This window comes from Conger conger, chromosome 4 (genome assembly GCF_963514075.1).
Source record: "Conger conger chromosome 4, fConCon1.1, whole genome shotgun sequence".
NCBI classification, from domain to species: domain Eukaryota; kingdom Metazoa; phylum Chordata; class Actinopteri; order Anguilliformes; family Congridae; genus Conger; species Conger conger.
In genome coordinates this window covers 13,127,063-13,154,925 of record NC_083763.1, presented here as the reverse complement: position 1 = coordinate 13,154,925, position 27,863 = coordinate 13,127,063, and the positions used below count along the sequence as shown (strand labels likewise).

The following is a 27,863-nucleotide window of genomic DNA, read 5'->3' as shown; positions in this document are numbered from 1 at the left end:
TATTAACTCGCGGCGCAGCTGAACTCAGATCGGAGTAACGGAGTAGTTTGGGAAATGATGCGGGCGGTCGAGGTTGCCGAAATCGGGCTGTTTTGCGCGCTACTGCCGCCCTGGTGCCGGGGAGCTACCCTGAACTGGTTACTCTCGTGCAGGGATCGCGTTTCGCCAGAAACCCCCCTGCTGAAGCCGAAGGTAATGATCGCGATCCTGGCTCGCAACGCGGCGCACAGTCTTCCACATTACCTGGGCTGTATCGAGCGACTGGACTATCCCAAGGATCGGATCGCTATCTGGTGAGAGACAGAAGTAAAAGAGAAGCGAGTCTTACAATCATTAGTGCACACACCAGCGCATCTATTTCCACGTGTCTATAACTTTATATGTATGGCAGTTATTGCTCGGGACGCTGAGTACGTTCTTGTGTTGTTGGCGGTGCGCGGGTATTAATGAAAACCTGCGACCCGCATAAAGAACAGAGCCGCCGCTGTCAGCGTGCGCGAGACCTGTTGCTTGGGTTAACAACGGCAGCCGCTGAGCTTTAATTGCAAGTTAGACGGAGATGAAAGGGATTCAGAGGATGTGGAATAGTGCTGAGGTTGTTTGCTGCATTTCCGTGCGGAAAAGAACAGCCAGGTAAGGTAACCATTAGCCGAGCTGAAAAAAAAGTTGTAATGGCGCTTTTGGGGGGCATTGTTGTGGAAGACGCGAGGACTTCTGGGATCACAGAGGATGCTAAAACGGTCTGACAGCGGATTTTGAGTAACTATTTTGGAAGTCATGCGTAAAATGTGCGGCGGGAAGACAATTAAGGACGGTTTTTTCACGCGTATGAATAAGGGCTCACTGACACCAGAGAGGAGAGAGAGAGAGAGAGAGAGAGAGAGAGGAGAGAGAGAAGAGAGAGAGAGAGAGAGAGAGAGAGAGAGAGAGAGAGAGAGAGAGAGAGAGAGAGAGAGAGAGAGAGAGAGAGAGAGAGAGAGAGAGAGAGAGAGGAGATTACAGATGTAGCCTAGAGCGAGGATAAGCCCCTAAATAGCGTCAACTTGTGGCTGCAGAACACCTTAGCTTTTGGTGCCTTAGTGTTACCCTGTTTCAGCCTTGTGTCAGTTGTGTGGGTCCATTGCTATATTGGTCTGCCCTGTGTACCCCTCCCCCTATTTCCTATTCTAAAGTGCCCTTTTGTTTGTAGGGACTGTATATTCATCTGTTTCTCATTGACACCATCCCCCCCTCCCCCCCCCCCATACACACACACACACCCACCCCCCACGAGAAAGTAGCAATGTGTAGCCATTGCCCCCTACCCCCCCTTGCTCCGAGTAACTAAGTAAATAAATCTACTTGCTTGTATTGCACTCAGGAACCGAAACGAGGGCATCCCCATAGAGATTCCTCAGTCCCACCATGGAATCTGTGCGCTTGCTGTTTTTACGTCTTCTGGCTGAGTGTAGTCGAGGGTATTTTCTGGCATTGATCTTCTAACCGTCCCACAGAGTCGCGAGGCCACACATCTCCTCTCTGCCTCCTACCACTGTGGTCGTCTGTGAAGCTTCGTACTTCTGCCGAGAGAGAAACGACTAAATGAGCAAAGGCTTAACTCCAGCTCGGAGGCAGGGGATGAGGTCTGGAGAGGCAGGTTGTGTTTGCCGCCAGGTCTGTAAACTAGACCCGTTAATTCAGCTGCTGAAGTGTTAGCATCTGTGTGCAGAATTCTGGAGATCACCAAATCTCAGTCTATCGGAGCCACAGTCCAACCAAAGCCACAGAACCACAGAAAATGAGCAGTTTATTCGCTGAAAGACGTAAACCGGGGTTCATTATAAAAATCTCAGAGCCGAATCAGTTAATGTCACTCCAACAGAATTTATTTGTATGAGCCTTGCGAAATCACCAAATGGTTTGGCTTTTACAAACATTGTTCAATTACAGTAGTAGCATGGATTTATCAATTCATAATTTTATGTTTGTGTGTGCATGTATGTGTATGCACATGTGTATACACTAGGAGAGTACTTTATTAGGTATTTATTAGACGTATTAAGTCTTCTGCTGCTGTAGCCTATCCACTTAGAGGTTTGACGTGTTGTGTGTTCAGAGATGCTCTGTTGCAATGTGTGGTTATTTGCATTCCTGTCACTTTCTTGTCAGTTTTGACCAGTCTGGCCCTTCTCCTCTGACCTCTTTCTTTATCAAGGCATTTCTGCCCGCAGAACTGCTGCTCAGTGGATGTTTTTTGTTTTTCGTACCATTCTCTGCAAACACTAGAGACTGTTATGCGTGAAAATCCCAGGAATTCAACAGTTTCTGAGATACTCAAACGACTCTGTCTGGCACCAACTATCACTCCGCGGTCAAAGTCACTTAGATCAAATTTTTTCATTGTATGATTGTATGCACTGCACTGCTGCCACACAATTGGCCGATTAGATAATCGCATGGATAAATAGGTGTACTTTCTAATAAAGTGCTCAGTGAGTGTATGTGCTTGCATGTATGTATGTGTACATGTGTGTATCATGCATGTGTTCTGATTCCTGAGGGTAGGGGACAGGGCTGTACAATATATTGTATATTTATCATCATCAACATATGAACATGCAAGATAAACACATTGCAAAAGACCGCTTGAACTGCGATGAATAGTATTTATTTAAATGGGTGTTCTGCTAAATTGATCGACTGCTCATGGACAATTTATTCAATAAAATGAATGTTGTTGAATGTATGTTGGAAATAATGTATTTAATTCGGTTTACTCGATGGGCATAGGCTATTCATTGTCTGGGGTCTATGTTTGCAGTGTACCTAATACCTAAAGCTGGAAGATATTAGAACAGAGCAACACTTCAACATCTGTTTATTTATTGCAATTTATTTATAACATGACATTGGTATCGCAATATTGAACAGCGCTATCGCGTATTGAATATTTTGCTCATATCGCACAGCCCCAGTTGGGGGGCTGGTTTTGAGTTAGTTTTGGTGAGAGAGGAGCCCGGCCTGCAGTCCCAGGACGTTTTGAGGGCCGTGTAAAACAAACAGAGGGGTCTGAGCAGGGGGTGTGAAAGAGGTGAGAGACTCTCACTGTGCTGTGAAAGAATTCAGGGAATTACTGAGAAAGAAAGAGTGAAAGAAAGGGGGTGGGGAGATGGAGAATTACCCAGGGGGCACAGTCCACATTCCACACACACACACACACACACACACGCACACACACACACACACACAAACCCACACGCACACGCACACACACACATGGTGCCCTTCCTTCCCCTCCCCATGGTTACAGTAATCCCTGGCTCTGACCAGCTATTGGACGGCTGATCCGGGTGACCCCGCAGGCGACCTCCGTCCTGACCATATGATTGGGTATCAGATCTGACTTTGGTCCAGTTGCCGGGCAGCGTATTTCAGCTTGGTCCAGTGATTTGAGGGGGGGGGAGATCTGTGCCGGGCAGTACAGTAGCGCACACCTGCCTGCCTGCTTGTCGGAAATTATCTTCCAGGTGTTGTGGGAAATCATAAGGTGCTGATTCTGCTCCTGTTCTGCCCTGGAGGCTGATTCCAGGTGCAGCAGGCTGTAATAAGATGGAGAGAGGGAAGGAAAGAGAGTGAAAGAGAGAAGTGTGTGTGGTTGTGTGTGTGTGTGTGTGTGTGTGTGCGTTCATGTGGGGCGGGACTGAAAGGCCAAACAAATCGAGAAAGAAATGAGTGTCATAAATACGTAATACTGTTTAAAAGTATGAAAGAACGCTCAATGTAAAAGGTTGTGTCCGTTTGGAGTCCGGTCGCTTATCGGAGCCTTTGAAGCTCAAAATGTGTGTGCAGTGGAGTTTGAGGGACTCTGTTCCAGATCACTTGAGCAGAAAATCAGCTGCGAATGTTGCTTTGTATTCCGGGGGAATGCCGAATGTGGCCATGACCGAGAATGATCTCGGCGATTTATGACATTGATTACGCTGACGTGCAGCTGAATAGATGCAAATTCACAACAGTCCTTACCATCGTAGGATGAGCTCCAAGAGTGTACGGTATATCACTCTGCCCTTCTGGGATTCATTTAACCAAATATCTATCAGAAACAGCCATACAGATGGGAGAAACAGCCATACAGAGACATCCATCCAGAAACATCCATACAGAAACAGCCATGCACATGTACTTCAGGACACTCAGTGAGCAAACAAATTTACCTACGGGTACAAATGAAGTAACTTGAACTTGAACTTGAACTATTAGGTATTTATTAGACTTATTTAGCTCTCTGTTAAGAAAATAAATACTAAATAATATTTTTCTGTTACAAAATTTAATTATGAATAAATTTTATTTTTGCTTGAAAAACCTTAAATGCAAGCCAAACTAGATTGCACAGGATCTTCCAAGTTTTAAAAAAAATAAGAGGCTTGTTCTATGATCATTTTGCTAATGCTATGACTGCCAATTTCCCATAATTCCCCTTGCATTTCCGTGGGTCCTGGAGGTACACCCGGAGAAAAGGTACAGATAGCTTATTATCAGCCCCTCTCTTCCCTGTTACTTTTAGGTTACATTTTGATTTTTATTTCTCCTCTTAGAGGTGGCTATAGATGTAGTTTGTATGCAGTAAGAATTGAGTTATTGATTAGCACAGTTAACGTGCACTAATGCGTTTGTAATGTTGCATCTTTACCCGCTGATATGGGAATGTTGTTCACAGGGTCTGCCCCCATTGCTCATATTAGCTGGGTGAATACACTTATGTATCATCTGTACTCTTAAAAATGGGTTCTGAAAGGGTTCTTTGGCTTGGAACCCTTTTTAGTTCTTTATGGGACCCTCTATATCATAGGTGTAAACTGTGAAAGCTTGCAGCCAAAGAACCATTTTGCCTGTGAAAGAACCCTTTAACGAGATAGGGTTCCTCTATGGCATCACAGGGTTCCTATTGGAACCGTTTTATTAGAGTGTAAACGGTAAGTTGCTCTTGATTAGAGCATCTGCTAAATTAATTAATGTAATGTTGTTAGACCAGTGAGAGGCTTCTCTTCTCTTCTCTAATCCTACAGGTGTGTGATGACAGGATGTGGTTGCATTTCATTTTATAGGCTAATATACTCGTCACATGGCTGTTATATTAAGTATGACTTATTTGTTAAGTAGCTAGCCAACAAACTGGGAGTAGGTTGTAAATTAGTAGGAAACAGCATTTTAGATGAGGAAATTTTATAATGTATTAAATTTCATTTTGGAAATCTTTGTTTTTATCTTCCTGCATGTACAGATTTGTTGTTGTACAGTAATGTTGGAGTCTAAGGGTTGGAATTTAGCAAAAACAGAAATTGTAACTCCTATTTACTGGATGCTCACTGTCGGTTTAGCTATGTAACAGTGTTTGTGCACGATGTATAAGATAAGTTGCTATGTAAAATATTTGTTTATCGTGTGAAACCAGATGTTTGGCAGAGCCTGGTGATTGAAAGATGTTTAGTGTGTCTGGTGCTGTTGAGAGAGGGGAATGTCCGTCTGTCTGTCCGTCTGTCCGTCTAGAGCACCCAGCCATCAGGGGGTAGCCAGCCACCTCTGAAATTTGACTGGTCACCCCAGGGGCCACCCCGATTTCCCCCCTAAAATAGAGCTGTATACAGTATGTGGGACATACAGTATATACCTGTTGGCAATAGTGTGCCCCCCCCCTTATTGAGAGTGCCTGGCTGCTTCCTGTCTGTCTGTCTGTCTGTCTCTCTGTCCGTCTGTCTGTCCAGAACCCCCAGAAATACTGTACAGAGGGCCCGGCTGCTTCCTGTAGCCTTGGCTCAATCCCAAGCCTCTGATCTTTTCAAGTGTGTTCTCTCAGGGTTTTTGCTGACAGGGTGTCACAGCCAAATGAAGGATGCCTGTACTTGTACTTGTACTGGTGGCATGTAGTGTGGGTCCCTGGATCTCACAAGGTTTAGTATTTGTTTAGCATGAGGGTGATTTAGTCGGCCCTCGTCTGTATGATCTCAGTGGCGTCTGCAATAATATTGATATGTTTAAGGCCATTTTTCCCTTTAACAGAATTTATTATGGACCCGGAGGAGCAGTAGAGAACTGGCTGACAGGCAGACAGGAAGACGTCCATGGACTGTGCAACAGCGATAACTGTTTATCAGCCAGACTGGGAGTCAGACAGAGAGTCAGGAAGTTTTGGCTTTCTTGAAAAAGAGATTTTAATCTTAATGGGGCTCACCTGGATAAAGAACGTATAAATGATTCAAGTAGAAGGAAATACACAGCACTGCTCTGGACCGTGACCTTGTGTGTATGTGTGTGTGTCTGTGTATGTGCGCACATGCGCGGGCATGTGTGTGTGTGCATGTGTGTGAATCAGCATTTGTGTGTGTGTGTATGTGTGTGCGTGTGCATGTGTGTGTACTTATGTGTGCATGCACGCATGTGTGTGTTTAAATGTGCACTTGTGTATGCCCGCACATGTGTGTGTGTGTGCATGTGTGTGCAGGCACGCATGTGCATGTGTGTGCCGCGCATGTGTGTATGTACATGTTTGAGTAAGTACATGTGTTCAGCAGGTAATGGCTGGCTTTGGGGCTGCTCATTACTGCCTGTGTGTACAATGACGCATTCATTCAGCCCTGAGAGAGAGAGAGAGAGCGAGAGAGGGAGAGAGAGTAATATGCAGAAGAGTGCAAGACAGTAACAGAGTGAAATGAAAGAGAGAGAGAGAGAGAGAGATGGAGAGAAGCAGAAGCTTTAGTGGAACATTTTGAAGGCTGTGTTAAAGGGGTGGAAATTCAATTTTAGCAGTGTGTATTTGTATACTTGACTATGTGTCTGTTTGTGTCTACATCTGTTTGTGGATTTAATTTGTGTGTGATTTGTGTGTGAGCATACATCACATTGTGGGTGTGTGGCTGAGCATGTGTGTGTGTGAGTTCCCTGCCTATTCCCTCTTACCCTCATGAGAGAAACACAGCTGTGTAACACTGGGGAATGAAGGGCGAGCCTCACCATCGTCACAGAACTGTCCTGTGTTAGCTGGAACGGCCCATACTTCATTCAGCGCTGTGCAGGGTCCCCTCTCTCCCTGCTGTTTTCTGCTTTTAGTCTCTGCGCTGTGGACTTCCCAAATCCGTGCAGTTCTGTAGTTAGAGAGTGCTGCGAAATAACCAGAACTAATTGTTATCAAATGAAAAACACACACAAAAGGCCCCTCTCCCAGTGAACACATTGTGTTTGGAGACTGTCCTCGTTGCCCAGATCTCCAGTTCTATTCGGGAAAACGAAAAAACACTTCTTCAGTCAGTCAAACCATTTTTGTTTTTACTGTATATAGCACATTTGCAATGAATTTGCCACAATACACTTCACAGTATACACAGTTAAAATGTTCCATTTTTAATTCAACTCTAACAGAGTATATACAGCTCCAATAGGGACTGTACAGTATGTCCACTGTAAGAGAGGAAGGAACATTGGCCATTTTACTTTGTATCCCAGCCTAAACCCGAAATGCAAGCCAGAGGAGACAGCGGTGAGGAAAATCATGTCTTTTTTTCTTGTTCTGATATAATGGTTGCTGTCAGGGTCACTCAGTCTATTGGAGCAGATCTGCTGGAGCCCCTTCTGATTGGACAGCAGGAGGAACAGACGGAGTGCCCAGAGGAGGATATTATGATTAGAGTGGGGCCGAACGCTGGCAGTGGTGTCGGTGTTGTGGGTTGGGCAGAGCTGAACACAATTACCGGCTCTGCCTTCCTCTCGTGGGTGAAACTCTCCAACCGCTGCCAATACAAACACTTTATTAGCTGTATACGGTATATGCATTGTCATTACTTGGTCTTACATTTAACCCTCTGTCTGCCAAATCTGCCAAATGAACCTTTACGTCACATTGAATGAAATGCTGGAGTGAACGTTCGTCATGATCAAACCTGTGAAGGGAGTGGAGAGTGTATACAGGGGCCATCACTAGTGGGGTGAAATGTGGTAATGATTCTAGGGGCCCACAGCTGGATAGGGCCCACAAGAAATACAGATTCATTTTAAAAAGGAGGGGGCCCAGAATTCCTAGCTATGCCACCCCTGAGTATGTGATGGTTAGTGTGGTGGTTTTATAAAAGGCCAACATCTTATCGGCACACTCTGGAAGTTAGGCTAGTATATAGCTTCATTCTACGCTTCGACAAAAGTGGCATTGTAGTTACCATGGTTACTAAACTGAACTGGTAACTGAAAAGGTTGCAGGTTTGAATCCATGGCCGGACACTTAAGGCGTGATGTCACAGATACCTGTATGTGATTAGAAAGTTCTGATCTGAACATTTTAATGCTGATGTAAGAATCACTACTGGTAACTTAAAGTTATGGAGTTCTCGAACACTGACTTAAAATTGAGAAAAAATATTCCAGAAAACCTTCTCTTCAAAGGGTTAAGCATCCTTGAGCAAGGCACTTCACCTGAATTGTTTCAGTAAACATGCATCTGTATAAATGGACCTTATGTATAGAATGTATGTTATTCTGGATAAGATTATCTTCTAAATGCCTAAATGTACATTTAGATAGTCTGTGCTGTCTTGTAGAACACCATTCTCTGTGTAATTGTACAGAACAGCTCCTCTGATTACCGCTCCCACAGACTCCTCTGGTTTCCGGGGTAAAATTAGCCCGTGTGGCTGTGAAAGATAGGTGTTATCACTCCCCGAATGCATAGAAACAAGACGGAGAACAAAGACTAAACAGCACCAGCCATAGGCTATCATGAGCTTCAGGGGTTTCGTTTGGATTTGTCGGGATTGCAGGTCAGCGTGACGCTTGTCTGCCATTTTGGAGTCGGTTGCTCTTCAGTGCGCTGGTCTTGAGCTGAGTGCTGTCATATGGGGTTATTTTCCTCAGGGATTCCGGGGTTGTTAGGAGTCTGCCATTGTTCTGTCCTGTTTTGGTTGATTTCTTTTCCTGTCTGGCGAGACGGCGCTTCGACCATCTCCAACAGACAGAGACGTTATCAGCGTTACTGTGCATTTCCTGTGTTGGGGTAGCTATCAAGTTCAACCATACATTTTACTGCTGCGAAAATAATGGACTGTAGGTTCATAATGCACCGTACACGCCTGTGACCTACAGAGCTACAGCAGTCAGATAATAATACTATTGCTACTGATGCTACTATTACTGCTACTACTACTACTACTACTACTGCCGCTATTCTGCTAATGCTATTACTACTACTACTATTACAAATAATAATAATAACACTTAAACTTATGACACTTAGCAGGAAGTATTACTATATTCATAGATGGGGGTATGAACCCTTAGCATTCTTCATCTTCTTTGGGTTTTAAAATATGTAGTGCCCTCGAAGGTGAAGGTCACTGAACCCCCCCACACGCCTTATCCACTGGGGGGGTCAAAGGTCACATAGATGAAGAAGGATAGGGGAAGATAAATGGATCACCAAATACCAGGTGGCGCCCTGAGGCTTGTCACAGAGAGAGAGATAGAGAAACAGAGAGAGAGAGAGAGAGATAGAGAGAGAGAGAGACAGAGAGAGAAAGAGAGAGAGAGAGAGAGAGAGATGCATAGATGGGGAGGGGGCAGGCCAATGACAGGCAGGGCTTCCAGCTGGGGAGAAATGAGGCGGAGTTATTTAAACTACAAAAAAATGGAGAAAGAGTAGAAACAGAGAAAGTGGGAGTAAGAGAGAGGACCTGTCATGTATGCCGTCCCGTTTCTTGGCTTCCTGTAATTATAGTTCCCCGAACTTCAGTTGCTCAGTATACACACACGCATACACACGCGCCTGCACATGCACACACACACACACACACGTGCCTGCACATGCATACACACACACACACAAAATACTATAGCAAGGCTTGCAAAACAGTAGCCCAAGAAGTGCTTGCAAATGTCAGCTATGCTTTTAGCCTAGTGCTAGTTTGAACAGATTAGATTATTAGTTATGGCGTGAATTTAGTACCAGCATTATTTACACTGTAAAACACAATTCACGTGTGTTTTTTGAACCGCAAAAAATCACTAATTAAAAAAAAATTGTTCCCCAAAGGATACACTCATGTTTCCTTGCTCAAAGGAAGCCTCCTAACTTCTATTTATTCTAGTATTCAGCAGGTTGGAATGTCCTTAAAGAATGGCCCAGCCCTGGGGAGGCTTGCTTATGGGCAGCAGATGTTGCCCTTTCCTGATCTTATCCCCAGGAAATGAGGTGGCTCAGCGCTGGTGCTATGCAAGGCAAGACAGGGGAAAGGGGAGGAGCAGCATGAATGAGGTCATCTACGTATGACATCGTATGTGTGTGTGGAGTGGAACTCCACCCTGGGCTGGGACCGTTACAGCATATGGCTGGGGCGACATGGCTCAGGCGGTAAGAGCGGTCGTCTGGCAGTCGGAGGGTTGCCGGTTCGATCCCCCGCCCGGGCGGTGTCAAAGTGTCCCTGAGCAAGACACCTAACCCCCCAAATGCTCCTGACGAGCTGGTCGGGGCCTTGCGTGGCAGCCAATCGCCGTCGGTGTGTGAGTGTGTGTATGAATGGGTGAATGGAGAAGCATCAATTGTACAGCTCTTTGGATAAAGGTGCTATATAAATGCCTGCCATTTACCATGCACATCTTGTACATGTCTTCTTTTCTTTCGATATGGACTAACACAGGCCGACAGACAAGTGTGCACGCTATTGAGTGCACTAATGCACACGTGCGCTAGCGCATACACTATTGCAGACACTATCACATGCGCTAAAGCATGAACTAGCACACGCACTAATGCACACACTAACATGCACTAACACAAGCACTAATACATACCCTAACACATGCACTAACACATGCACTAACACACGCTAACACACAAATTCACACGTGCAATAACGCACACAAACACAAGCCCTAACACATGCACTAACACATGCAATAACACGTACTAACACACGCAATAACATGCACTAACCCACGCACTAACACATGCACTAACACATGCAATAACGCACACTAACACAAGCACAAGGCATGCACTAACGCACACTAACACACGCACTAACACATGCACTAACACATGCACTAACGCACACTAACACACGCACTAACACAGGGGAACGGGGATTGAGAGGGAGGACACGCACCCAAAACTGTAAGAAGGTGCAGACTAATGTTGAACAATCATAAATAGAAGAAGACGCGCACTCTATTATGCTCCCAAGTAAGTTATTGCAATTATCCATGTTTCAACACGCAGTGTATTCTTGTCAAAATGCCACAATACACTTCTGTGTCTTAAGTGTGTTCATGGCTAAAAAGGGCGACCTGTAGTGTAGTGGTTAAGGTACATGACTGGGACCTGCAAGGTTGGTGGTTCGGTCCCTGGTGTAGCCACAATAAGATCCGCACAGCCATTGGGCCCTTAACCCTGCATTGCTCCAGGGAAGGATTGTCTCCGCCTTAGTCTAATCAACTGTAAGTCGCTTTGGATAAAGGGGAAAATCCACACACGTACACGTTCTGTTCCCTGTTCTGTCTATCAGACGTCCCCTTTGACTCCCACCTGCTTACATGTGCATGCCTTAAGCAGTGTCTTTAATCTGACAGGAACATGTTAGGGCACAGTTATCCTTAAAAACAGTATTCATTTCTGAGGTTTAAAGAATCTTGTAACAGAAGCACACATCCTCTCATTACCTGTGTATCAGGTGTTTCTAACCAGTGATAAAGGGAAAAACACCGGTTATGCCTGACATGCAATTGTTTTTACAAGCAAACATTCTCTCTCTCACACACATACGCACAAACCCATGGTTAGCGCCATGCACTCGAGTTGTGCTAACTGAATATAAGTGTGTGATAGCAGGTAGGCGATCGACTGTGTCTGTCTGAGTGTTAATACCATATCATAACGCGTCTGCACGCTTGCTCTGGTCTGTATGTGGCTTATGTATTAATGCCTTGGGTGTGCTCTTAAGTGTCTGTGCTGGTGCGGGTATATTGTTAAGTGTTTTCGGATGACATGAAGTCAGTAATATTCCAGTCCGCAGTGGAAAACTTTGGTCTGAGGGGTGTGTTTGGGGGAGTTGGGGCGGTGACAGCCGGATTTGGGCAGAGTGCACAATGTGCTCATAAACAACCTGCCTGTAATATTGCACTAAATTATATTACGCAACAGCCATCTGTCTGTCTGACTGTCTGTCTGTCTGTCTCTCCTTCCCTCTGTTACTTCAAACTGCGTTATTGACATGGCCAAAGCATAGGTTAAAAGAACGGAAGGAAATAGTAAGAAATCATCATAAACTATTATCCAATATGGATTGTAGATGTAATTAAAACTGCCCGTGGATGCTACAATAGATAATGTGTATTGGATCAATTGTAAGGGAAAACACAACACAAATTACAATTTGTGATTTTATTGTGTGTGTGTGTGTGTGTGTGTGTGGGCATGTAAGTGTTTTCATGCCCAACAGGTTCACTCACTGTTCCACTGAGTCTGGCAGGAAAGTTTTACTAGCAGCAAATTTGTGAATCTTGCCAAAAAACACAGCAACACATTTCAGAATAGGAGTGAGTAACAGGCTCCCAACAGCACCCTGTCTACCTCTCTCCTATTGCCAGGTATTACCGTTACAAAAAAAATGTTGTGACAAACTATGCTTTACCCGCCAATTGAACAACGATAATACAGTAATGCAACAATTAAAGAGCAGATAAAAATAGATTAAATAAAAGCAAAGAAATTTTAGTTATAATTGCTGGGAACTGAATATAAGTCTGAAGCTTTGCGTCACTTGCTGGCTGAAGAAGCTAACCACACACTTGGCCTGGAGCCTGTACTTTGCCAAAAAAACTTTTCCTTCGCCTAATACCTTCCACTTCAGAAGGGTAATGTTCCGCAGTGTAGTAGCGGCTCTTTAGCTCCTGGGAATTATTGAGCCAGTCTTTGAGCTGCTGTGCTTTGTCTCACTCTGTGTGATCTCAGCCACGTGATCTTTTGTTGAGATCTAATTTGGTTTTCTGTTGTTGGCGCATTGTTGTTCTGTGGCTGCTTAGCGGTGGAGGGGATTAGCGTATTAATTTCCAGAACTGGGGGACTGTACTAGAGGGGATTTGTGTTTTGAGTTCTAGAGGAGATTAGTGTTTTGAGTTCTAGAGGAGATTAGTGTTTTCAGTTCCACAACTGGGGGACTATACTAGAGGAGATTAGTGCTTTCATTTCCAGAACTGGGGGATTGTATAAAACTAGATTAGTGTTTTTTTGTTCCGGAACTGGGGGACTGTCCGAGAGGAGATTAGTGTTTTGAGTTCCAGAACTCTTCTCTGGGTTCGGTTCTGGGTTATTGTGCTGAGTGGGAAGGGGTTGGGAGCTACTGCTAATTTTCACAGATCTAGAATTCAGCTGCTCTCTTTTGGGTCAGTTAATGATGGTCAGTTACATAATAGTGGCAATTAGTCTGGCCATTTTATTCTGAGGAATATTCTCTGCCATTGTCATTCATTCTGGATGACAGCTTCTGCTAAATTTATGTCATGTAATATGTTATATTTGGCAGATGGCTTTAAATAGGATTCATCATTTTATTTTTATTTAATAGGTAACTGGGCTTATGGAGGTCTAGGGGTTGCAAGTTTGATTTTCAGTGGGGGCATAGCTGTTGTGAATTGACATGAATGGTTTCAGTAAATATCCAGCTACTTATATGGGCTCTAAGTAAAAAAAGACTGAGTAAGTCACTCTGGATGAGAGAGTTGTCTGAGTGTAATAGTATGAATATTAATTTTCGAGAGACTTGCTGTAAGCGGGAGTCCTGGAAGATGGCCGCAAACAGACTTGAACACAAACAGACGCCGCCTCTGTTGGAGTCCCTCACCCTGTCTGTCTGAGTCGAGTTGTTTTGAACTTTCCCCCACTGAACACAGAGCTGTCTTTGACGGGGGTGGTGTCCAGGTGAGCGGGGAATTCAGTCTCAGAATGAACAAGCAGCATGAATGGGCTCTGACCGCTCCTAAGGTCAGCTCATTTAATCTGTGTGTAACGCGTGTGCGCGTGTAGTCAGTGTGCGAGTGGTACGAGTGTGAGTCAGACTGTGTGTGTGTGTGTATGTGTGTATGTACTGTAAGTATGTATACACCACCTGGACCTCTGGAATTAAAACAGCCCCAAAACGTCATTGACCCACTACCATATTTCACCTCTGTTACAATGCCAAACATGCTGATGAACATAACATTTTGGTCTCATTTGGTCTCATTTAAAGTATGATTGAATGAAGATGTTGTGGCCAGATTAGACCAAATTGAACACAGCATTGAGTTCAATTTGTTAGGGACTCAGTGCTGTGTTAGATATTCTGAGTTAGTGACTGTCTGTGTTAGTGAGAGTGCCTGACTGAGTTAGTGAGACTGTCTGAGTTAGTGAGACTGTCTGACAGAGTTAGTGAGAGTGCCTGACAGAGTTAGTGAGACTGTCTGACAGAGTTAGTGAGACTGTCTGACTGAGTTAGTGAGACTGTCTGACTGAGTTAGTGAGTCTGTCTAACTGAGTTAGTGATTGTCTAACTGAGTTAGTGACTGTATGATTGAGTTAGTGAGTCTGTCTGACCGAGTTAGTGACTGTATGATTGAGTTAGTGACTGTCTGACTGAGTTAGTGAGTCTATCTGACTGAGTTAGTGAGATTGTCTGAATGCACAATAGGCCTGTCAAGACCCCTTGCCTCCTTGCCTCCTTGATTTTATCTTACCTGTGTTTATGCTGTCTTTACCTGTCTCACCTGCTCAATTACTTTGACAGACTCACAAAAACAGGACAGATGAATGGCATAAACTGAAGCGCTGCACACTGTAAGGCGTTTGAGTGTATAACCCTGCATATTTGTGTCACTGCAGCCAGCCCCGTCGTAAGTGGGGAGAAAGGTGGTAATAATTCTAGGGGCCCAAAGTCAGGGGGAGAGGGGGCAGTCTACAGAAAAACAGAAGGATCATGCTTAACTTAATTCTGTGGCGGTGCAGCCCGATGTGAGAACTTTTCATGGGACCGGTAATCACAGCCAGCGCCCTGGCTACAGCTTATGGCGAACCAGGACCGCAAATTTAGCTAAATTAATTAGATAAATTGCTCGTATCACTTGCAGTGCTTCCCGTATGCGAGCGGGGGAAGACGGTAAATGCAGCACGCGGCGTTTCGGGGGTGGGGGGGGGGGACGCGCTGTGCTGACTCCGGCAGCTCTAACAGGCAGCGTAGTGTCTGCCCAGGACGGACTCGCTCCAGTTTCTCCAAACTGTTTGTTTGTTGCTCTTTTTACGCGCTGCGGGTTTTTCCGCTTTTCCGCTCTGTAGCTTTCCTCGGCGTTAGCCAGAGTGTAGCTCTGAGGACACTGTGTGTCCGAGCACAGACGCCCTGTGTCCGGGAACCGAACGGACCACAGTCGGGCCTGCGGATCTATTTCGAGAGCATTATGTTAGCTGTTGTATTTTTGAGGTCGTAGGAGAGGTGCCAGTGTTAGTTTGACATGTGATTTTTTTACGTTGAGTTCTGCGGTGTTGTAGTCTTGCTGCGTAGAGTGTTTTACCTGGGTGTAACATGCTAATGGAACAAGTGAACTATTTTTGAAACATTTTGGAAATAATTGTAGAACATTTGCATTAATATTTGTGAAATGTAGGCCTATGAGACATTTGTTTTAACGATTGGCATATTTAAGTATTGAAACACTTTGTAAACTAGTGTGCATTACATATTTATTATTCTGAATATTGACAAATAGTAAATATTGAATATTAAAAACGTTTAAAAAAGTACAGCATTTACTCAATATAAAAAATAATATAAATATATATATAAATATAAAAGAAAAAAAATATTTCACTAAAATGGTAATGAAAAACTTAGTTTGCAAAATAGGAGTTAAATATTGGAAGGGTTATGTGTTTAATGTAGGATAAAATAATAAAATGTCTAAGAAGAATATAAATTTCTTGTTGCATCTTGCACCTAATCATGGGCCTTACATTAAACCAAACTAGAGATGGTTTTCATTTATATCATGCTGGATGATTTTTATAGTCGCCCTTTACATGCGGAAGGGTGATGTGATGTGTGGGATTACTGTGCGTTATATGTGTACATTATGAGAAGCAGATGCTTTTACCCTGGGGAAGCAGGAAAACGTGCATTTTTTTGGCATTAGAGCAGCTGGATATTTGCCGAAGCAGTTGAGGTTGAAGTGCCTCGCTCAGTAGTACAACAGCAGTGTCCCACATGGGAATGAAACCGGCAACCTCTCAGCAAGTCCAGCTCCGCACCTGTTATAATACTGCGCTGATGTTTCCCAGGTGTTTTAAGCTGATGCAGTTGATGCATGGTGTTCCCGGTATTTTAAGATGAATCAGTGTAGCATAGGCACGCATTAACATGCTTTGTTGCGTTTTCCAGTGTGTTAAGCTGACGCACTGTAGCGTACGCACACATTGACACGCTGCGTTAAGCTGACACAGTGTAGCGTACACACACATTGACACGCTGTGTTAAGATGACACAGTGTAGCGTACACACACATTGACACACTGTGTTAAGATGACGCAGTGTAGCATACGCACACACTGACACGCTGTGTTAAGCTGACACACTGTAGCGTACACATTGACACGCTGTGTTAAGCTGACACAGTGTAGCGTACACACACACTGACACGCTGCGTTAAGATGACGCACTGTAGTGTACACACACATTGACAAGCTTTGTTAAGCGGACGCAGTGTAGCATACGCACACACTGACTCGCTGGTTGCATTGCAGGGCAGCGACGGACCACAGTCTGGATAACAGCACGTCCATGCTGCGGGAGTGGCTGAAGGAGGTGCAGGGGATGTACCACTACGTGGAGTGGAGACCCATGGATGAGCCGCGGTGAGTCCTGCAGTTTACCCACAACGCACCTCACCAGGACTGGCCCAATTCCACACTCAGATAATAATCATTACATTATGTTACATTACCAGCATTAGGCAGACGCTCTTATCCAGAGCGACGTACTACAAAGAGAAGAGAGCAAATCAGAACCAGGGAGGGAAGTACAGTCCCAAGGACAATTTCCGTACCAGTCTTGAAGTGAAGTGGGGAATTCATAATGAATCGGAATTACAAGGATGGAATTGAATTTGAGATGTTTTCAGTTGAAATGGAACAGTAGCACAGCTCTTCTCCACGTTTTCTAAAATGTTGGACTTACTTAAAATCCCAAAATGTTTGACTAAGTTTAATATCTGCAATATTATTTGTGCGTCGTAAGTTGACCTCTCCGCTTGACGTTACAAATGTAATACAAATGTCTACCCATCTCTTAAATGTGAAATTAGTTAAACCCAGTAAAAGGTTCATTTAAATCCGCTTCTTCCCTCCTGTGAAGTTCGTACACGGACGAGTGGGGGCCGAAGCACTGGCCTGTCTCGCGCTTCAACCACGTGATGAAGCTGAGGCAGGCCGCCCTGCGCTCTGCCAGGGAACGCTGGGCCGACTACATACTGGTGAGACCGCAGTCACCACGCTGAGGTTCTGGAATTGTGGGATTACACAGGGCTGAGAGTCTGGAACTGTGGAATTACACAGGGCTGAGAGTCTGGAACTGTGGAATTACACAAGGCTGAGGTTCTAGAACTGTGGGATTACACAGGTCTGAGGTTCTGGAATTGTGGGATTACACAGGGCTGAGAGTCTGGAACTGTGGAATTACACAGGGCTGAGAGTCTGGAACTGTGGAATTACACAGGGCTGAGGTTCTGGAATTGTGGGATTACACAGGGCTGAGGTTCTGGAATTGTAGGATTACGCAGGGCTGAGATTCTAGAACTGTGGGATCGCATGGAGCAGAGATTCTACAACTGTGGGATTAAACAGGTCTGATATTCTAGAACTGTGGGATTACACGGTTTTAGATTCCAGAGCTGTGGGATTACATGTAGTTGAGATTCCAGAATGGTGGGATTACACTGTCCTGAATTCCAAAACAGTGGGATAACACGGTGCTGGGATTCCATCGCTGTGAGGTTGCATAATAGTAAAACAGTATTGTTAGATTGTGGAGTGATTTCTGTACTATGTATTCTATACTACGTAAACATTTTAGACTGGTGCACCTAAGCGATATTATTTCTCTGTATAACCTGACTCTACAATCACTAGATGTTGTTTCAACATGAAAAAGTTGGGGCAGGGCTTTTGGCTTCCGCAGTCCCAGGGTTTAGAAAGGCCTTGTATTTCCCCAGTTTGCAGACAGCGATAACCTCCTGACCAACCCCCGGGTTCTGACCCTGATGATGGCGGAGAATAGGACCCTGGTGGCTCCCATGCTGGAGTCCCGGTCCCTCTACTCCAACTTCTGGTGCGGCATCACCCCTCAGGTACCCCTCCCCTCCTCCATCCGCCTGTCCTCCTCACTCTTCAACCATCCGTCTCTCTCTTTCTCTGTCTCTCTATCTCCTGCTCTCTGTCCCTGTGTCTATCTCTGTCCCTCTCTCTGTCTGTGTTGCTCTCTCTCTCTATCTGTCTCTTTCTCTCGCTACTGCTCTCTCTCTCTCTCTCTCTCTCTCTCTCTCTCTTTCTGTTATGAGCCTATTAAATAGGGAAACTCATTTGGGTGATGGATGGCAGCCATTTTGTACCCAAACAGTCACCACACCTCCACCGCAGCCACATAGCGTAAAGTGTTAACGGAACGTAACACGTTCTCGCCTCTCGTCTCCCACAATCCCCCTCTCCCGGACAGGGGTACTACAAGCGCACGCCGGACTACCAGCCCATCCGGGAGTGGAAGCGTCTGGGCTGCTACGCGGTTCCCATGGTGCACTCCACCTTCCTGCTGGACCTGCGCCGGGACGCCACCCGCGACCTGGCCTTCCACCCGCCCCACCCCGACTACACCTGGGCCTTCGACGACATCATGGTGTTCGCCTTCTCCGCACGGCAAGCCGGTGAGGAGGCGTGAGCGGCCGCCACGGCAACACGGCGGAAACACTATGGCAACGCACACGCCAATTACATTACACTTATTTCGCTGAGGCTTTTATCCAGAACGACTTAATGTTGATTAAACTAAGCAGGGCCCAGTCCCCCTGGAGAAATGTGGGGTTAAGAGCCTACGCCAACGCACGCACTGGTTACATTATATTACACTTATTTAGCAGCCCAATAGCTGCAATGAACTTATGTTGGCTACACTGGGGCTTGAACCACTAACCGTCCAGGTCCCAGTCAACCACGTTAGCGATAATGTTATAGGCTGCCCCTGCAGCAACAGCGGAACACTGTTCCGTGGGGCTCCAATGAAACTGCAGGGGGGAGAGAATGTGCCAGGCACACACCTCTGTCTCTGACCAATGGGAAGGCGTTTGCCTCTGATTAACGGGAAGGCTCTTTCTCCGAGCGTTTCTCTCTGGCCAATGGGAATGCCCCTATCTCTGAACAATGGAAAGGCCTACTTATGTAAGAGTGGCCAAATGAGATGGATAATGTATCAGTCGGATAGCGGTCGGTGTAATTGGCCCCATATGTAAAGTTGAAAGGCTATTAAATGTGTTTGATGTGTTTACTGGCTGTAGCAGGAAGGGCTATTACAGAGCGGATCAACAGAGTACATGGAAAAAAAACTAGACACACGCAAGCATGTATGCACACACAAAACCACACAAACAGTAATGATAGCCCTTCTCTCTCAAGGTAAATACAAACGCACTCATTTGTTTGTATGTATTTGGTTATAAAGCACTAGCTAGTGCAGTGTGCATGTTTTTTGTGTGTGTGTGCATGTGTGTGTACATGTATGTGTATATGTACATGTTTGTGTGTGTGCGTGTCTGTCTGCGCACACATGTGCAGCATGTGTGTGCATTGAATTATGTGCATATGTGTCGCTGCATATCGGGTGTGTCTGTGTGTGAGCATGTGCGTATGCACGTGCATGTGTGTGGGTGTGTGAGCATGTGCGTGAGAAATGTGTGTGTGTGTGTGTGCGTGTGTGAGCATGTGTGTGAGAAATGTGTATGAGTGCGTGTGTGTGTGTGTGTGTGTACTTTACACTGCACTTTTCGTTCTGCATTTCCAGATGTGCAGATGTACATCTGTAACAGAGAGCATTATGGGTTCCTCCCCGTGCCGCTGAAGGCCCAGCAGAACCTGGAGGACGAGGCGGAGAGCTTCTCCCACACCGTCGCAGAGGCCCTGAGTGAGCTTCCCCCTGCGTAGCGCACAGCACAGTATAGCGACTCTTTTTACGGTTGCAGATAGCGACACACTAAAGGCCGCTTTACAAAGACTATTACTAATTGCACATTCATAAATGAAACTCCCTCATTCGCACCAATGAATGGATATGTTGTGTGCAATGAACAGTACATGATGTAGAGAAACAATGGCATTGGCATGAGGTTAGGCAGCCTACAAAATAAAAAATTTATGAGGGCAAAGGACACCGGTGGTGGTTCGACTATTTAACCACTGCTAGAATAATTGGTGGAAAATTCCTGCAAAATGAAAAAACGTGTGACAAGAGAAGGCCACATCTGAAGGTAAAACTGTAGTGAACAGTTCTCAGTTCATTATATAGCCTACTGAACACACACTGCACACTGCAGACCTGCTTTTGCTACTGAGTCCAATGTTTCCATCGTGATTGTATCATCTGATATATAGTTATTCCCAGGGAGATTTTTCTGCTTAAATAAAGGTTAAATACATTTTTAAATGATACTTGCGCCTAGAGAAATTCCCCCCATGTGCAAAAGGTTTGTAAAAAAATCATACAATAAACACATATGGAGAATACAGAAAATATAAAATGCATGTGTTATAGAACTGGCTTATATCATTTTATGAGTTCACTAGTTGTAATGTATAAGACACACTAATGTCAAGATTAAATATGTTTTCTATGCTTCTTTTTGTAGAACATACTAATAAATATGATCTTTTATAAACCCTTTGCATAATGGTGTCCTGTCTCTCCAGTCGACCACAGCATAGAGCCCTCGCAGTACCTCTACAACCCCTCCAGACCCCTGGACATGATGGGCTTTGATGAGGTGAGGCTGCGCGGCGGCCATTTTGTGACCCAGTGTTTATCCCTGTAATCAGCACAAAATGGCCCCTGGTGATCACTCTCGCCTGGATGCGACATTCGTCCTCCTCTCCCTCCATCTCTCCGTCTTCTTCTATCCCTCTATTCTATTCTCCCTGGTCTTGTTCTCCAACTACTTTCTCTTCCCCCACTCCACTCTTTTCTCTTCCCTGCTCCCCCTCTCCTCTCTCTCCCCTCTCTCCCACGCTCTCTCTCTTTCTCTCTCTCTTCTCTATTCCTCTCTCCTCTCAAATTCAAATTCAAACTGCTTTATTGGCATGAAATACATTGGTAAATATTGCCAAAGCATACAAATAGAAATAGGAATACAGTGAAATATGAATACAAATAACATTGTGATAAAGACAACAATGCAAACAACACTCCTCCCTCTCTCTCTCCCTCCCTCTCTCTCCCTCTCTCCCTCTCTCTCTCAGATCTTCCTGATTAATCTGAAGCGTCGGTTGGACCGCCGGACGAGGATGCTGGACACGCTGGGGACTCTGGGAATCCAGGTCACGCTGACGGAGGCGGTGGACGGCAAGTACGGCACAGACTGACCTCCCAGCATGCACTGCTGTGGGAGCGTTCGCAGACCACTTTGATTTAAGACCTGGACTAGTTAATTAGCTGAATCATAGGTGTTGGGCTAAAAGAAAAACCTGAACCCACATCACAGCCTTTTTGGATAAGTCTGGTCACCCCTGATTTAGCCAAAGCGTGCTGAGTTTGTGTGCTCAGGTGTATGTTTGTGGACGTTAGGGGTACATCATCAGTTGAGTCTGCATTGTTTTCTTTTTGAGAGTACAAATTAGGCATGAGACGTTGAACAGCATCCAACATTAGCAGTGTGCTCCTCTCTGACTTTCTTTATTGGTGTTTTCCTCTCTTCCTTCTCTCTCTATCTCTGTCACTCCCTCTCCCTCTCCCTCTCTCTCTTTCTCCCTCTCTCAGAGCTCTGAACACGTCCCAGCTCCAGGCATTGGGTATAGAGATGTTGCCGGGATACAAGGACCCATACTCCGGTCGTGTGCTGACCCGGGGCGAGATTGGCTGCTTCCTCAGTCACTACAACACTTGGACACAGGTACACCTTCCTCAGTCACTACAACACCTGGACACAGGTACACCTTCCCTTCCTCAGTTACTACAACACCTGGACACAGGTACACCTTCCCTTCCTCACTCACTACAACACCTGGACACAGGTACACCTTCCTCGGTCACTACAACACCTGGACACAGGTACACCTTCCCTTCCTCAGTCATGACAACACCTGGACACAGGTACACCTTCATCAGTCACTACAACACCTGGACACAGGTACACCTTCCTCAGTCACTACAACACCTGGACTCAGGTACACCTTCCACAGTCACTACAACACCTGGACTCAGGTACACCTTCCACAGTCACTACAACACCTGGACTCAGGTACACCTTCCTCAGTCATGACAACACCTGGACTCAGGTACACCTTCCTCAGTCACTACAACACCTGGACACTGGTACACCTTCCCTTCCTCAGTCACTACAACACCTGGACACAGGTACACCTTCCTTAGTCACTACAACACCTGGACACAGGTACACCTTCCTCAGTCACTACAACACCTGGACACAGGTACACCTTCCCTTCCTCAGTTACTACAACACCTGGACACAGGTACACCTTCCCTTCCTCACTCACTACAACACCTGGACACAGGTACACCTTCCTCGGTCACTACAACACCTGGACACAGGTACACCTTCCCTTCCTCAGTCATGACAACACCTGGACACAGGTACACCTTCATCAGTCACTACAACACCTGGACACAGGTACACCTTCCTCAGTCACTACAACACCTGGACTCAGGTACACCTTCCACAGTCACTACAACACCTGGACTCAGGTACACCTTCCACAGTCACTACAACACCTGGACTCAGGTACACCTTCCTCAGTCATGACAACACCTGGACTCAGGTACACCTTCCTCAGTCACTACAACACCTGGACACTGGTACACCTTCCCTTCCTCAGTCACTACAACACCTGGACACAGGTACACCTTCCTTAGTCACTACAACACCTGGACACAGGTACACCTTCCTCAGTCACTACAACACCTGAACACGTATACTTCCACCTGGACAGATGTACAGTTCCTGGAGACAGGTTAATGTGAACACACAGGTAGTCTAAAGACAGCGTTCACATTCCAGGCCCTGGCAGAGCCAGGTGTATGCTGGGTAATCTATCATGAAAACGATTATACCCATACTAGTAGCTCAGTTGGTGGAAGTTTGTGTCCGCGGCAGTCGGGTTATCTGTGGAAGAGGGCCGGTTCTGACGGACCTCTGTGCGTCCTCCCCCAGGTTGTGGAGCGGGGTCTGGAGAGTGTTCTGGTTCTGGAGGACGACGTGCGCTTCGAGCCCAGGTTCAAGAACAGGCTGATGACCATCATGGAGAGCATGAAGCAGGCCGATCTGGACTGGGATCTCATGTGAGGCTGCCCTGCACTCACACAAACCCACGATCACCACCACAAGGCTGCTATAGCCCCCTGCACCATACTGCACTCAGAAATAAAGTGACAGTGGAGGTACATTTTTGTTCTTGAAGGATCAAATTTCCCAAATGTGCCCTGAACCAAATGAGTACATTTTCCAAACAAAAAAGGTACAAATTAATTATATATTGCTAGCTAGGGGTATAATTTTATGTACCTTTTCGTACCTTTTTTGTGTATATAGTTGTCCCAACGGGCTGATTGGTACCTTGTATGGCAGCTTATCACCATTGATGTGTGAGTGTGAATGGGTGAATCAGAGGCATCAACTGTAAAGCGCTTTGGATAAAAGCGCTATATAAATGCAGTCCATAGTTTCAGTGCTGAGAAAATCTGGATTTCGTCTGTTATTGTATATTTGAAGTACAGTACCTCTTAACATGCTGATAAAATAATAAAAACCCCACCAACAGACAGTGCCTTTTTGAATGGAATGTGTTGGCAAGCACAGTCTGCTCTCATGTACAAAAGAAGAATTCTGGTCTGAATTTTGGCATAAAGAAATTCCTTGAGAATTGTCAGTAATCTGCAGAATTAGTTTTCTGCCATCTGGATGGTTACAGCAGAGATCTTAATCTCCAGTTCCTCGACATAACCTAGTATTTGGTGCGTTATAAGAAGTAAGTCGGCATAAGTCAGTCATTTTAAGTGCACAGTTTAAGTGTTTTATTGCCCAAAGAGACCACACACTTTGTTTACACGGCCTGGAATAGACCGTCACGTCGGTTCAGGTGGGCCGTGAGAGTTCAGCCCAGCTGCGGCTGAATCGGCTGCTGGCTCGGCTCGGTAGTGATGTTCACCCATCACGGTCCATCCACACAGCAGGGTCTATTTAAACGGCCTCTCCCTGCCCGTTTGGCTGCTTCCTCCTGCATGCGTGCTCTCTCCACACTGCCAGTCTAAAACTCCCTCCTCTAATCCCGACTCCGTCCCTCATGTGTTCTTACGACTGTTATTGTTGCTGCTGGATCTGGTCTGTGTGTACACTGTTGTTTGTGTGTGTGTGTGTGTGTGTGTACCCTGTTCTGTGTGTGTGTGTGTGTGTGTGTATGTGTGTGTGTGTGCATAACTATTGCCTTTAAAGATTGATAATAAATATTTGGTAATACTTTACAATAAGGTGACATGAATTGGCATGAACTAATGTAGTGATATATGTACTACTGAAAAGTTAAGCTGTTCAGCTTTGTTTATGTATTTGTACATCACAAATACTGGCGACCTGTCCAGGGTGTATTCCTGCCTTTCGCCCAATGTATGCTGGGATAGGCTCCAGCCCCCCTGTGACCCTGTTCAGGATAAGCGGGTTAAGATAATGGATGGATGGATGGACATCACATACATACAATACATGCTAACAACTACATGAGTTCATGCCAATTGATATTGGAATGAGAAATCTCTTATTTCTGAACTACCTATATATTTATCCTATGGTTTACTAATGTATAAATATTCATGTACCGAATACATTGAATGGAAAACTGATGAAAAGTGAATTTCATGCTTAATTAATGCATTTGTAAATTATTAATTCATGTTAACAACTGCATTAGTTAGTGCCAATTAATGTGACGTGTATATGGTTGTTGCCTAAGGGAAATATGTCAAAATCAGTCAATCAATCAATCAATCAATCAATCAATGACTCGCAGATGCAGGCTCTCCCATAAGCAAACGTACCCCTCTCCTCCCCCTCTCCTCCTCTCCTCCTCTCCTCCCCCTCTCCCAGGTATGTGGGGCGGAAGCGCATGCAGGTGAGCCAGCCAGAGCACTCAGTGGAGGGCGTGAATAACCTGGTGGTGGCCGACTACTCCTATTGGACGCTGGGCTATGCGCTGTCACTGCAGGGCGCCAAGAAGCTGCTGAATGCCCGCCCCTTTGGCAGGATGCTGCCAGTGGACGAGTTCCTGCCAATCATGTTCAACAAGCACCCGAAGTGAGTGAGCACAGGGGGAGACGGGCAGACGGCCAGACACACAGGCAGAAAAACACACAGGCAACACACAGGCACACACACAGACAGGTAGACAGACAGACATACAGACAGACCGACAGACACACACACAGACACACACAGACAGGTAGACAGACAGACACACAGGCAGACTGATAGACATGCAGAGAGACAGTCAGACACACAGACAGAGACAAACACACAGGCAGGCACAATGACAGGCAGACAAACAGACACAGACAGACCGACAGACAGGCAGACAAACAGACAGGCCACACACGGACACACACAGACAGACACAGACAGGCAGACATACACAGAGACAGACAGACAGACACACACAGTCAGACGCACTGGGAGACAGACACTCAGAAGGCCTGTCTCTGGATCAGAGCATGCAGTGTAATGGCAGGACAGCAGCACGGGTTATGCTGCTTCAGGTATCGCTGTGTTTATGGAACCTTTCCAGCTCAAAACATTGTGTTCAATGAGTCCAGTTTTATCAGGGGCATTTAATACCGTGTGCATGAAGATCCCATTTTCTTCATACTCCTCTGCACAGAAAGACTGTCAGACTGATAGACAGGTCTGACACATAACACCGTGCTCTCTGTGGACACATGTATGTCTGTGTGACTGACACAGACACACACACACAGACACGCACACACACACACACACAGACACGCACACGCACACTCATACACACCGACACGCACACACACACACACAGGCACACACACACAGGCTCTCATGTTGCACTCACACTCGAGTTCTCGCTCACACACAGCCCTGGCTCCTGAGGTGGGGGATCAGACACAGGGCCTGAATTGTTCAGGGGTATCAATGGGTCCGGTGTCCCCACCGCCTCCACAATGGCCCCCTGTTACTGCACTTCCTCCTGCGGGGAATCCTGCACCGTTCTCCCCTCCCTCCTCCACCCTGCCCTTCCCTTCTTCTCTTCTTCCCTCTCTCCATTTCTCCCTGTTCTCCTACCCTCCCTCTCTCTCCCTCTCGCCTTGTTCCCCTGCCAACTCTCTCTCCCCATCTCTCATCTCCCTCTGTCTCTCTCTCCCCGACTCTCCCTCTCTCTCTCCCCGACTCTCCTTCTCTCTCTCTCCGTCCCCTCTCCCTCTCTCTGGAATTTGGAGCCGGGGTAGTTCCTCTGGTCTGTGGGAGGAGGGGGACAGATTTCCCATTGATCCACACGGAGCACAGAGCTGGGGGAGGGGCTGAGCAATATGTGTGTGTGCGTGTCTATGTGGTGTGTTTGTGCATGTGTGCCTGTGCGTGTATGTGTGTGTGTGTGTGTGTGTATGTGGTGTGTGTCTGTATGTGTGCGTGTATGTGGTGTGTCTGAGTGCCTGTGTGTGTGCTCGTGTGTGTGTGTGTGTGTGTCTGTGTGTTTAATGTGGACACAGTTCGGGGGTACCCTGTTTCCTCTTTCTTGGAAGCCAGGGGAATGGAGGGCTGAGGAACCCAGGGGTCAGAGGTCAGGCTGTGCATAAATAACACAGGTATCCAGCTAATAGCTCTGCAGCGCTGACTCATGGGAAGCCTCTCACACTGACCTACTTTCAGTGGGGTGTGAAGTGTGCATGTAGTGTGTGTGTGTGTGTGTGTGTGTGTGCAGTTTGTGCATGTGTGGAGTGTGAGAGAAAACTGTGCAGTGTGACTCTGTTTTATAATATTTTCAAGGTGAAAATCCTGCGTAGCATGCCTTTTTACTGAAAATTCAGAAGCCATTTTAGACAGGAAGAAGCGAGAGATTCTCTTCCTGGTTTATCAGAGCGTGCTTTTTGACCCCTCTCTCTCCCCCTCAGTGCGGAGTACATGGCGCAGTTCGAGCGGCGGGACCTGCGGGCGTTCTCGGTGGAGCCCCTCCTGCTCTACCCCACGCACTACACGGGCGAGCCGGGCTACGTGAGCGACACGGAGACCTCCACCATCTGGGACGACGAGGCGGTGAGCACGGACTGGGACCGGCAGCACGCCGCCAAGACCGCGCAGCAGGACCGCATACGCCCCATCGCCCAGAACAGCGTGACCGGGGACACGCCCCCCCCCGCCTCCCGCGCCTCTCGTGACGAACTCTGAACTCCCCCCCGAGGGAGGGGCTCCCGCACGGACACACGAGCGCACGGGCGTACGAATACTGTCTCAGACACACTCTCACACACACACACGGACATAATAACACACTCTCACACACACACACGGACATAATAACACACTCTCACACATACACACGGACA

At 46.2% G+C, this 27,863-nt stretch overlaps 1 protein-coding gene across 1 annotated transcript; it reads left to right on the top strand.

The window, feature by feature from the left end:
- The first annotated feature begins 133 nt into the window (after positions 1-133).
- colgalt2b (collagen beta(1-O)galactosyltransferase 2b) lies at positions 134-27,863 on the top strand. Its single transcript, XM_061239454.1, has 12 exons — positions 134-293; positions 16,781-16,891; positions 17,391-17,508; positions 18,247-18,381; positions 18,747-18,951; positions 20,082-20,201; positions 20,984-21,057; positions 21,530-21,636; positions 22,047-22,179; positions 23,458-23,585; positions 25,384-25,590; positions 27,432-27,863. The coding sequence occupies exons 1-12, from the start codon at positions 196-198 to the stop codon at positions 27,703-27,705; spliced, it is 1,710 nt and encodes a 569-aa protein (XP_061095438.1). The 5' UTR covers positions 134-195; the 3' UTR covers positions 27,706-27,863.